The 12,788-nt window shown below is 42.3% G+C and overlaps 1 protein-coding gene across 5 annotated transcripts in view; it reads right to left on the bottom strand.

Annotated features, from left to right (window-relative positions):
• ZFYVE26 (zinc finger FYVE-type containing 26) overlaps positions 1–12,788 on the bottom strand; it is a 70,529-nt gene that overhangs the window by 49,636 nt on the left and 8,105 nt on the right. For 3 of the 5 annotated variants that reach the window (XM_073348397.2, XM_073348400.2, XM_073348398.2), the window contains exons 6-15: positions 12,445–12,575; positions 11,486–11,650; positions 10,070–10,158; positions 9,598–9,758; positions 4,956–5,162; positions 3,568–4,218; positions 2,835–2,924; positions 2,175–2,210; positions 1,936–2,004; positions 364–515 (exon numbers count right to left, since the gene is read on the bottom strand). In XM_073348397.2, the coding sequence (XP_073204498.1) occupies positions 364–515; positions 1,936–2,004; positions 2,175–2,210; positions 2,835–2,924; positions 3,568–4,218; positions 4,956–5,162; positions 9,598–9,758; positions 10,070–10,158; positions 11,486–11,650; positions 12,445–12,575 (1,751 nt within the window). The remainder of the gene's footprint in view (positions 1–363; positions 516–1,935; positions 2,005–2,174; positions 2,211–2,834; positions 2,925–3,567; positions 4,219–4,955; positions 5,163–9,597; positions 9,759–10,069; positions 10,159–11,485; positions 11,651–12,444; positions 12,576–12,788) is intronic. The other 2 variants (XM_073348399.2, XM_073348401.2) reach the window with 2 other exon arrangements.

Here is a 12,788-nt window from a genome sequence, read left to right as displayed (position 1 = left end):
GACGCAATCGATTGTATAAAATCGGTTTCTAAAAATTGACTTCTATAAAATCGACCTAATTTCGTAGTGTAGACATACCCTAAGTTAGGCCCAGGCCTGGTAAAGCCTTTGCAAACTTTGAATACCCAGCTGAAAAGAGGGTATTTTTAAAAAGAGAAAGAAAACTTCCTTGAGGGTAGTGGCTTAGATGCTGGTTTCCCTCCTGCTCCTGGATTCCCTCTGACACCTGGATTTGTGTTCTTCAAAACCCAGCCGGCTAGCACAGTAGAAATTCAATACAGATCTCCTCAACCATCACCAGCGCAGCTTCCATACAGAACCAACTTCCAAGTTTTATGTAGTAATGATCACAGACACACTTACCTGATGGGCTTCTATAAAGTTCCCCCTCAGGATACAGGAGACTAGGAGCGACTCAGGTGGGGAGAGCATCATAGGGATGAGGAGGTTCTGCTGCTGAGGCTTCAGCCTACATTCCAGGTCACTCCAGCCAGACACAGTACTGGTACTTCCCTCTACAAGAGCAAAGAGGGAAACAACATGCTGGGTTATAATTGAAATAAAACTTATCAAGTACCAATGCTTCTCAGCTTTAATATGGAGATGGGGAATTTGAAGCAGGGTTTACAAAACAGTTGTAAGGGGTTGTATTGTCTGCTTTAAGTGACCAACATCCAGCTGATCACGATCATATATAATGCCTCCCACTGCAAAGAATCCAAAGCACTTTACAGAGATCAGTTCACCCATCACCTGCCTCTGTGGCAGACCCTGTTTAATAAACACTGCAGCATCACACAACTATTTAGGCCAGAAAGTGAAGAACATTTTCAGTTAACAATCCTACTGTTATATTTTTCATGGGATCTTCAGTAACTATTACTGATCTGGACCTCAGTTTTACAATTCACCTGAAGGACAGCACCCCCCAGCAGCCCACCATCTCCAAGCATCAGCAGGGGCACTGGCCCACTAGTAACAGAGGTATGAGTCTCAGGTACTGAATCAGACGACGATGTTGATATAGAACTCTAGGTGTTCATTGGTGGTTTTCTAATCAAGTGCTGACCAGGTCTATTCCTATTTAGCTTGTGAGATTAGCCAAGATCACAGCCTGAGGTGACAGGTACTCAGTCAAGTAGCAACTGTGACTGCTGATTGGACAAAGAAGCTGAAAGGCAACTTCAGGTCCAATAGACTCTGTATTCCACAGAAAGAGACAGTTTTTATATAGCATAATTCAGACAAAGCATTCCAGAACAACTGTCAACAGACATGAGTCAAGCAAAAAAGCCATGGTCTTGAGAGGTGATGAACCCACACAGCCTCCAATGAAATCAGCATGGCACTTAGATACCACAATGCCAGATGCCTTCGAAAGGTATGCGGGGTCACCTCAGGCTCTGGATTAGTGTGACTTTATCAGTGATATTTTAAAGGCACAACAGTGAGAGTCACAGTTCTAGCTCCTACCACAACCATTACTCCATCCAAGCACATACGTGTTCTGTATTAATGCATTAGCTCCTAAACGTACACAATATATATTTATATTGTAATAATGAGAGAGAAGACAATTCAGGGCCCTGGTGTCCCAGTGTTTGGGAGAGGGCAGTTGCACTTCTGTAAGCCTTTTTATGAATTTAAATATTTTATATTTAACAAGTCTGTGGCCTCCTAGAGGTTCACAATTGTCACTACGCTGCATAACACAGCCATTTGCAAAATCACAGAAGCAGCAAGAGAGTGCTGATCTTCCCGTTCCAAAAAGAACAGGTCCATGGCATTCTCTGTTAGCAGGAGAAAGTCTGAAAGTCTAATGACTCCATCCTGCACAGAGCAGTGATGTGCACAAACCAATCAGTTAATTTCAGTACTGCATTATATCATTGTGTAACGACAAAACAAATATATCCTTTCAATGAGATTTAGTACCTGATGTGCTGGTGCTCAATTCACTGCTTGTACTCTCCAGTGATTGACTTGAAGTGCCCTCTTTACAATCTGAAGTAGAAAATAAAAACAGCACGAGAAATATATCGGACCCAGACAGGGCAATCAAAGCTCCTCTTCTGGGCAAAAGAGCTCAGTGGGGATAACACAGATTATTAGGCAAATGCAAGATACCACTGACGTGGTCTTGACATGAGCCATCACTTAAAGAAGACACTCACTCTGGAACAGAAGAGTGGGCCATCCAGTCTGGTCTCCTGCTAGTGGAGAATGTCAGATGCTTCAAAGGAAAATGTAACCACTCCCATTCCAAGAATAACCCTAGTTCTACAGTGTTGTTTGAGAGCTGAAAAGGATGTCAGATTTTCTTCCCCACAAGGTGATCAGTTTAAGTCTTGAGGCAGGAGACTCAAAGGCTACTGTAATTTTTAACCCACTTTCTATCACTGCAGATGCTATGCTCATCCATGGTCATAAACAGATTTTTTTGGTGGGTGGGGGTGTGGGGTGGGGTGGGGTGAGGCTTTTTTAAAAACAAAACAAAAACCCCCACAGTATCTTGCAAGTTCCACAGAGTTATCATATGTATAGAAAGAATTATTTTCATGCATCAGTTTTAAATGTGTTGCCTTTTAATTATGAGGTGGATTTTGGGATAATGACATCTAACCAATGGGTACTGGACTGGGACCAGCCACACTTCACACAGAACACCAATTGTATTTATTGAGGATACTGACTAGAGAGCTAGAGGAGATAGAGTACTAGGCCAATCTCCAGTCCTGTGAGCCACACATCTTAAGACACCACCAATTAGTTTCCTATCCGGGTGACATGACATGCACTTGCAATGCAGCCTCCACGGCAATTTCTTAACTCACCCATCCTCCATCTTTGAGTTTGACGGCGCTTCCTCAAGCTGGAGCGTCTGGTTAAGGAGTAGTGTCTCTTGGAGGCTGCAAGCTGATTTTCTGAAAGAGTAGCAGTGTTAGTGATTTCTTTAGGAGTCGTCATTATACACATACAAATGCACTGGCTGGCAACTGGTCATGACAAAAAAAATGACCAGATATATAGCAAGAAACTGGGCACCTAGTACAAATAAAGATGAACACGCAACAGCGTGGTCCAGGGCAATGCCCTAGTGAGAAGTTCAGACTCATCTGTCCACAGATGTCAAGGAAGGTTCTGGGATTCCTATCAGTATGCTACTGCCCCTGGGCTCTGCTCAAAGTAACTAATATTTAATACACCCTCTGGAGTCAGGTTTGTTGGAGAAAAGGTCACAACACTTCAGCTCCATGAATGTTCTGCTAAGTCTGAGCCCACAGAAGCTCCAGAAGACATTAGCACTACACCTCAAAACTGACCTGCACTACCTACTGTTTTCCCAGCCCTGGGCCTCTCTAGAGGAGAATCTTCCAGCCATCCCACATCATGTAGCAGCTTTGTGAAGCAGACAAAAGAAGAAATGGAGAAAACAGTCATTGCAAGCTACACTAAAGACCAGTACACGAGCCCAACAGATTAATGAGCTCCTCTCCCACACATGCTGTAGATCTTTCAATTCAAGGATCACCAAGCTGGCACTACTGAGATCCCAGTGGATCTTACCTGTGTTTCTATTACTCATCACTACTTTGTATCTCCATTGAGCTTCAGAGAGGTATTTGGAGAACTGCAGCACTCTGCTCCCAAAGACATCTCTATTCACAGAGAAATTCAAGCACTCCACCAACTCCAGCTCCTCATGGGGCACGTTACTCGAATCCCATGGAAGAGAACTTTGAATTTCTTCCAGGTGGTTGAGGAGCATCTTGAGGAAGGCATCCACTGCCAGGTCATCCACTAAAAATCCACTGACACCACTGGCAAAATGTTTCAGATCTAGATAGCTCAGCCTGGAGGATTCACAGGTCTCACCACTCAATTCTGAGCCAAGCAGAGTATCATGGTAGACTGTCCGGGGGGCCTGAGGATGTCTCTCTGCCTTCTTTTCAGGCTCTGTTGTGTGCTGTGGACTTTCTGAGGTGGAAGACTCTCGGCTGGCACTACCATCCAAGTTCCCAGCACCACAGCTCTTTTTCACAATATCGTCCTCTTCTGCATAGTCCTCGAGCAGGGGAGTCTCTGTGTAGAGGTCACTATAGGAGACAAAAAGCAGGGAGAAGATGTTCTCCAGAAGCTCCAGATGCAGAGGAGCAGGGACACGCCGTAAGAACTGCTGGCACTTGGCAAGATACTGAGGAAAAATAGCTGGACAATCTGTATGTGTTATAAAAAAAAGAAATAAAAAACACACTTAAAATATTTTCCAGGAATTGTTTCCTCCTCCCCGACCCCATTTCTGATTCCACAATGGTGCTCAAAGTTACAAGAATGGGAACCAAGACAGCCATTAGTGAACAAGATGGCAATGGACTTTTATAAGAATCTTTGCCATATCAGTTCAGAGCACTGGTCCATCTAGCTCAATATGCTGCCTCCAGCTATGGCCAATGCTAACAGTTCAGAGGTGAACATTTCTCTCCTGATAAAGCATCTAAACGTGCAACGAGGGAGCAGGGAATTAGTCCTCCCTGACCCCAACAGTGACCATCTTATGCCCTGATGCCCAAACTCAGATTTCTTCCATTTTAGCACATTTCTATAGCTTGTGGCCACTAAGAGAGACTATGTAACCACAACGTTAGCTACAAAAATATCAAGCTCTTTTAAAAAAAATCCCAACTAAAATATCCCATTAATGCTAATGTTTTCCCCTTACAGAATGTTTTTAATCTAAGGATTTTAGAGTGCTTTACAAAGGTGAGTAACTTACTTTCTACATCTATTACTATTATGCGTAACACTTATCTACCTCACATAGATGTTGTGAGGTTTATTTGCTTGTAAGTGCTTTGACCTCTTTGGATAAAGAAAGTATAGATGTTCACAGTTTAATATTAAAATGAATTACAATCCACAGAATCTAGCAACTAGATATGTACAAGCTACTAAACCTAGGCAAGGAGGCCGATCTCCTGGTGGGTCTTTAAGAGGGGTTGAGTCCACAGGGAGGTCACTGAGAAGGCTGTGCATGCAGTCCTTGCACTTTGAATGACGGTGCGAATTCACACACAGTGCATAGATTGCATATTTCATGGCGCAAAATGCCCAGAAGAGCACCAGGTTGCGTTGCTGACTCAGGAGGCTGGGAACCGGCACTGCTGCAAAGTGAAACATAGGAGGGTAAATTCTCACACATTTTGAGGGACACTGACTAATTCTAGTTTCTAACAGGTCTTCAAATTCCCCTCCATCCCGAATTCCTTTTAGAAAATGAAAGTAGGGATTTTTCTGCCCTTCCTGTACAGATGTTTATAAAGAGGGCAAGTGTTCCGCAGTATAATTTGTTAGTTTCCCTCCTGCTGAAGGCAGTGAAAACAACTGCACAAAAGTCAATACAATTTAAAAAAAAGGAAAAGTAATTTTGCCCCACATCCCTATTGACTTGTCTTGGGTATAGTCTCCTTATGGGGTACTCGTGACTACAGTAGGGTCAAAGTGTTCTGACAGAAGTAAGATTTTCAAATTGATAGGTGCCCTTTAATTCTTATATTTCAAGTTGTAGACATGCTTCCACGGAATTAAATACCTCAAATCAGAGTTATTTACTAGACAATTCCATAGACGATTCCACCATAATTCCTGTCATGCAGGTTCCCAATCTTTGTGTTTTAAGATTCCTCTACCTGCTTTACACTCTATTCCACCCTGACTATTGTTAAATTCTCTACATCTCAAATCTGCCTCTTACTCTCCAATTCTATTTCTAAACCCTTGGTTTTTTAAGCTTCACTTACTGCAGTCTCTTCCTCTTGGTTTTCTCCAGGTTCCGCATCACAACCCTCAATATCCTCCAAAATACAGCTATCAAAATCATCTTCCTTGTTTACTATGCCAGCTACGTTGTCTGCTTTCTTTGAAACTCTGTATTGATTTTTTTTCCTCTCTCTCACATCTATATATCACACGTCTTCAAGACCCTGGCATAGCTTGGTTCCCATTTCATCTTCTGCCACTTCCTTACATTCTGATAATTCAAGTCATCTTGATGCTGTCTTAGTTTCTTTCTCCCATGAGTGGCTCTGCCCTTTCTTCTTGCCATTTCCTATACCTGATCATCATCCTTGACCCTGCGCACCCCACAGTCAGTCTCCTCCAGTCACTTCTTATACAGGTGGCCTTCCACGGCTGACCTCCACCCAGCCTTCCTCCATGAGATTATGATTTAACAATATATGGGACAAAGAACAGAGAACAACATCCATACTTGGCAACAGTGGGAAATTTAAGCAAATCTATCCTAGTATAAACATTGCCTAAAGGTCTGTGTTGCTGGATGTGGTTACAACACGGAAGAGTTAAACACATTCAATATATGGTTTGGCCTTGCAGTGTAGACAGGACTGAGTTGTGTTGATGCATTTACAATGCAAGACCAAACCTTATTTTAACCAGATTGAATGCTAGCATGTTATAACATGTCCTGCAATATGGTAGATTTTCCTTGGGCAGACTGGCCACAATTGTGGCCAAACTAGTTTATGAACTGCTTTAAAGGATTTGTATTAACCTAGCTGTATTATAACCAAACTGGCTGATCAAACTTTTAAAAACTAGTTTGGGTGCTACCTCACTTGAACAACACTTAAGCATGACTATTAAGCATGATTAAAGGTGACCAGTAAAGGATTTGAAGTAAGTAAGGGAATTATACCCTTTTGGTTTCTTTATGACAGATACCAGTAGCTTGAAAGGTCTCCCCCACCCTTCCCAGCTTGTTTTGCAGGCAGAAAAGGTGTTAGTCCCTTCTTATCACATTAAAACAGCAGAGCTGAATACAGTGTACAAGTCACCCCCAGCTCATCAGGGAACAAAACACACAGGTAGTAGCATATTATGGCATTTCTGCTTTCAGTACAACTTATGCTCCCTATGTAGATAAATGTACTGGTTTCTAATAGATAGTGTATTATTGTACAGTAGTGGTCCTCAAACACTACCATTTAAAACAATGTTACAGTAGTGTTTGGGACCACTACTGTACAACAGAGTAGTACTTTTTTATAGTAGTACTTTTTTATGGTAGTGCAGCGTGCGTATTCATGAACTATTCAAAACCAATATACTGGAGTCACATAATGCCTATGGTCCTGTCCAAACACTGGGAGCTGAACTGCAATAGCTAGAACAGTGTTTGAACTATGTTAATTAAAGTGCTCAATCATTGTTTCCATGAAAACCAAGAGCACAGATTTTTCTGAGAATGATGCCATAAAACGAAGGAGTTTTACAGAAAATAAATCTGCCAGTGTAAGCACACCCTAAGATCCATCATTGCAGTTCTACTGGTGGTAGTAATGGTGGAGCGTAGACAGTACTCGGGTGTTTTTACCATCCTGTCCTCTAAGGGTATGTCTACACTGCAACTAAATACCCGCCGTTGGCCTGTGTCTGTTGACTCGGGCTCATGGGTCCCAGGCTGTAGGGCTGTCTAATTGTGGTGTAGATGTTCGAGCTTGGGCTGGAGCCCAGGCTCTAGAACCCCACAATGGGGGAAAAGAGTCCCAGAACCTGGGCTCCAGCCTGAGTGTCTACACCCCAATTAGACAGCGCCCCCATAGCCCAAGCCGCATAAGCCTGAGTCAGCAGACACAAACACCCGCTGCTGGCCTAATTGCAATGTTGAAAACACCAGTCTCCAGTCTGTAGTGATACATCCTCTCTTGCTAAAATAATGGTGGGAGATTTTCAGAAATGCGTAAGTGCAGACACAACCACACAGACTAGAGCAGAGTTTGACTCACATGGGTTTCCAGAAAAAGTCTTCATCCAGACTATTCGAACATAAATCATCATCTCACTGTGTCTCTGAACACCGTTATAACTGAAACATTTTATTTGGGCCCTTTCCACATTGGAAGCAGAAGTGCAACAGCTGCTAATAGGGCTATGTTTAGACTAGTCTTTTTTTCCTGAAACTTCCCACCATTGTAGTTCTGTAGGTGGTAACAACTGCAGGAATGATAGTTTAGGAAAGGTGGCTGCTGGTGTTTTAGCCAGGTATCATATAACCCTTACTCCAGTCTGTGCATTTGACAGCACTTTGTGTCTGGTCCGTTTCATTGTTTTGTTCATGGTCAATTATACTGTCTCATGCACTAAAAAAGACATTACCCTGATACACTGATCTGAGAGGGAAGCTCAGAAGCATGCTCTTCCCCAGGAGGGTGTTAACCAGTAACAGCAGCAGCAAAATTAAACTAAGCCAGCAGCAGACAGGTGCATGCACAGGAAGGAAGCGAGGTGGGTGGAAGCCTTTTCCTGGTATGTGCTGCTATTTTTGGGCCCACCCAAATTACCCTTCTAATCATCATCATCAGAGTAGAATAAACTCAGTTTTTTTAGACTTCCCGTCCCCCCACTCTTTCAATTTCAGGATACGCTATCTAAATTTACCTGTCAGGAAGCTGAATTGTAAAAGAATTCACAGTCACAGCACCCCTTTTAAATGCAAGTCTCTTAATTCACCCCTGAACTGGAAGAAAAGGGAAGGCTTAATTTTCATTAACTAGTTCTGTAAATTAAAGTGATCTTAGAGAAGTGAAACCAGGGCTAGAATTATCCTTCTGTGCAGCTGCATGACTCAGGCAGATCTAAGTGGCCTGAGTCTTCCCACCCCAGAGAGGTCTCTTAGTGTTTCATCAGCAGACATTTAAAGGTGGAGTCCTATATTATAACAGAGATGCTAATAAACATCTAACTCAGAGAGGAGTAATGCACTAAGTTAATGTAATGGCACAGCAGCAAAATAAGTCTCAATAACAGGCCTTGGGGGAAAGAAAAAAAAAAAAGATCTTGCTGACTGAGTATGATAATTACAACAGAATTGAAAGAAGAAAAAAGAAAAGCGGGGGGGGGGGACCGACCCCAGAAGAATGCCCCAGGTTGGGTTTCCTCCTAGGCCTATCTCATGACCAACTGCAGCCCAACATTTACCTCTGCTCTGTTTCACAGACATTTATTTGAACAGGCCCAGGGAGCCGGAAGGGGAGAGAGAGATAAACCTCTGTTCATTAGGGGCACTAATTGATCTCCAACTCCCTGTCATAAGCCCACACACACACACAAAGTTAAAAAATAGGATGCCACCATCTTGACACTTTGTGGTAGGAGATAAAGAACTGGCTTCCTTTTAGAGAGCAAAAGAAATCAGGAAGATTCAGCATTACTGCAAATTCTTTCATTGAAAATTGTTGGTTCATTTAAACAACTCAACTTGAAATTACCCATTCCATACACAGACACACACAGCTCCCGCATGCAGGGGAAAAACAAAAACCAAGCTAACTGGGTTCCATAACCTTCTCATAGGAGACAGTTCTCCTTTAAAATGGAAATTGGTGAGAATCACTTTCCTACACCCTATGGAGTTGGGTTTAAGTTCTGCTAAGTGATATGTTTATGATTTGCAAATTGCAAGTTGTATGCACTGATCCTTCCAGACGGGAGTACTATCAGCATGATGAGAAATTTAAAGGTATATGCTGAGTGGACTCTGCAGAAGGCTACCTTTAAATGACATTCCTACTCATTTACCCTTTGTCTGCTGGTCTCTGGCTGGAACCTTCTGAAGAAGCTCAATGACATCCTCTTCATTCAGGGCCAGAAGGTTGGTGAGGTGATGAAGAGAGTAGAGTGCAGAGTGGCAATCCAGACTGTACAAGTGTTGCAAAAGAATCTTCTTTGGGATAGTAATACTACAAGAAAAAGCAAGACTAATCAAAATGGTGAAAATGCGTCCACCACCTGAACCTTGTCTCCACCAAGGATCTTCCAGTATTAACACTGACTCAACTTGCGAATTTAAAAAAATTAATTAAAAACATAGACAAGCATCAAGTCTCTATAGCTTATGGCCACTAATGGAGACATGGCATAGATATTGTATACTTGGCATTTGTATATTAAACATCTACATATGTAATTCTGACTACGTGGGGAGCCTTTGTCAAAATACATGGTTTGTAAAAAAAAAAAAAAAAAAAAAGAGTGCTTCTGGCTGTTTCACCTGTTTTGCTGTGTGCACCATTCAAGAACCTCCACTTGAGCCCACAGCCCATCACAGAACTCTTTTAATACTGAGTCATTGCACAGACCCTGTTAGAGAGAGACAGAGCAAATTAGCCTCAGCTAACATAAAATGAAGAGATCACATTTACACCAGATCCCTCTACCTTACCAAGAATAGCACAAAATCAGAGTTTGGTTCACATGTGTGATGTTTAATGGCTAAAGGAATCTTAACATATTTAGATGGGCAGATTTCTGCACCTTTACTTTATTTACACATTAAAGCAACAAAATAGAGGATAGATAGCTGCATTTTGTTTTGAAGGGGCCCTGTTAAGGTTAAGCAATCTAAACTGGACAGTCATTTTTTCCAGTCTGTAAGCTCATCCCTGTAGCTTTTAACATTTTATTTGTAAAGAGAATCTAGTGCTTCTGAAAGATACTACAGGACTTATATCTCCAAAGCTGTCACTCTAGTTATATACCCAGAATGGATACTGTATGGGTTAGAAGTACACGCTGCCTACAGACTCACCTCCAATATGCCTATGTTCTGCTATGGATGCCTGCTCACTAAACACTGATCTGAGACTGTGCTATCTTATACAGGTCACCGACCAGGCATCAGACGGTAACTCCCTTAAGACATTATTGACCTGGGATGGAGTTCAATCAATGATCTAGAAGAGAAAGGCTCAGTATCCCATATCAGTTGTCCAAGGCAACCACTCACCAATACTGCTCGGATTGGAACTACAGGCTTAGTGTTTAAAAGCTCTGCATACCCAGAAAAGGAAGAAGATTCCAAAATAAAGTGGACCCTCTAGTCTCAGCTCTAACATTTAGGCTACTGTGGATTTTATTTTGGGCATTCAGGATTAAGTAGATGGCACCGCTCAACTCAGATCAATAGTGTCTACAAGTTCAGTGGCACATGTGAAATGGACTAAGTTGTCTCAATGCAGTTCCTGGGCATAAGTACCCACAATACAAAGTCAAAACCACTGGCACTATTTGGCCTTGAGTTTCTGAGGTCAAGGACTGAATGGGCCCTAGAGAATGGCCTCGAGGACCCCATTCAGGTCATAGTTGAGGCACACTGATGAAGATGTAGTGAAGACGAACTTGCAATGCTGCTGCCTGTACACTATTTGTTTTAAGGAAAAGTTTGTTTTTATAAAACCTTTTAAAAAGAGGTTGAAAATCCTAACCAGAGGATTCACCCTTACATCTTCCATTTGGAAAGACATTTAAAAGTCCAGAATCTCAGTTTATGCAGTTAATCAAATCTGAAGTCTCTAAAATGAGACTTGTTCTAACAATCCAAGCAACTAATTTAAAATAACTGGAATCAAATTGAACGGTCAGTCATAGCATTCAGCCATTTCAACCTGCTCTCCACTCACGTACTTGCCTGAGTTTTGTGAAGAGCATACAACAAGTTTTTTGCTGATTCTAAGCTGTGACAGTGAGTCCACCCTAGCAATACTAGAAGACGGCTGAGGGGGTTGAATTCTCGACTCAGTAAGCTGCTCAAGCCTGAGAAGTCTTCCCTTTTTAATAGTGTTAATGCAATCACCTAGAGAACAAAAAGGAAGAAAGCATCCGTTATTCTAAAAATGCAGAATCCTGCTAGGGTGGTGGTGGACTGTCACAATAGTAGTTTCAGAAAGTAGTTTAACTTCCTCAAACCCAGATTTTACAGGCTTTATTTGGGCTACAAAGAAAAGGAGTCACTCTAAGTGGAAGCCAGAGAATCAATCCACCCCCTCTCCAATTCTGCATATTTTAAATAGGTTTTATGCAGAAACTAGTGGAGTTTTTGAGCCAGTAACAGAATAAATCTTGGCTCATCTGTCTGGATTCCTGTGCCCTCAATACACGTCTTTATTTGTGCACTTTTATCTCCAATAGCACCTTTCACCCCAGGCTCTCAAGTGCTTCACAAGTATCCATTTAACTCCACAACCCTTTTGTGAAGCATCATTATCCCCATTTTACATATGGGGTACTTGAATCACAGAGAGGTTATGTTGCTGCCAAGGTTACTCAGTGAATCAGTGGGAATCCCTGGCATGGCTGGGAGTAGAATACAGGAGTCCCATCTCCCACGTTCTCTGTTCTATCCATCAGACCACACTGGTTTAAATCTTCCAGACACCTCCATGCCAATATCTTAAATCATAGAGATGAAACACTGCAGATGGGTCAACAGATAATAAAAACCCACTGCTAGTTAGCTAATCTCTTGGTACCAAAAGTCAGGACACCTGAAGACCTCTAATCAAATGTAAAATGTTCTAATGCTGGAATCCTGGTGCAAACTTGATCCACTACTGGGTTTTCCCCTCCCTATCATATTTATTGCCATACCAGAATCTGCTCCAGAAAGTGCTTGCTGCTGCTCAGGCAGTAGAAATAGGCAGTCTTCCAAGAATAAACCTCTTCAGGCTCTGAGAACAAAGCCAGCATTACCCGCTCTGTTTCCAACTGCTCAGATGAACCTGAGAGACACATAAATGGGATTACTTTCAAACACAGAGAGCTACCTCTGAAGAAAGCAGGCCCTGGGCAAGGTTTACAGCAGTAGAACAGTTAGGGAATCACTAAGCAAAAGCCACATTCAGACTCCATAACTAAGTCTCCATAACAAAAAATCCCTATGTGGCCAAACTCCCATCCCTTCCTCCCGCCAACCTTTCTTGCCTGCAAAGTCT

The sequence above is a fragment of the Lepidochelys kempii genome, chromosome 6 (genome assembly GCF_965140285.1).
Source record: "Lepidochelys kempii isolate rLepKem1 chromosome 6, rLepKem1.hap1, whole genome shotgun sequence".
NCBI lineage: Eukaryota > Metazoa > Chordata > Testudines > Cheloniidae > Lepidochelys > Lepidochelys kempii.
The sequence above is the reverse complement of the archived record's forward strand: the minus strand, read 5'-3'. Positions and strand labels throughout refer to the sequence as shown.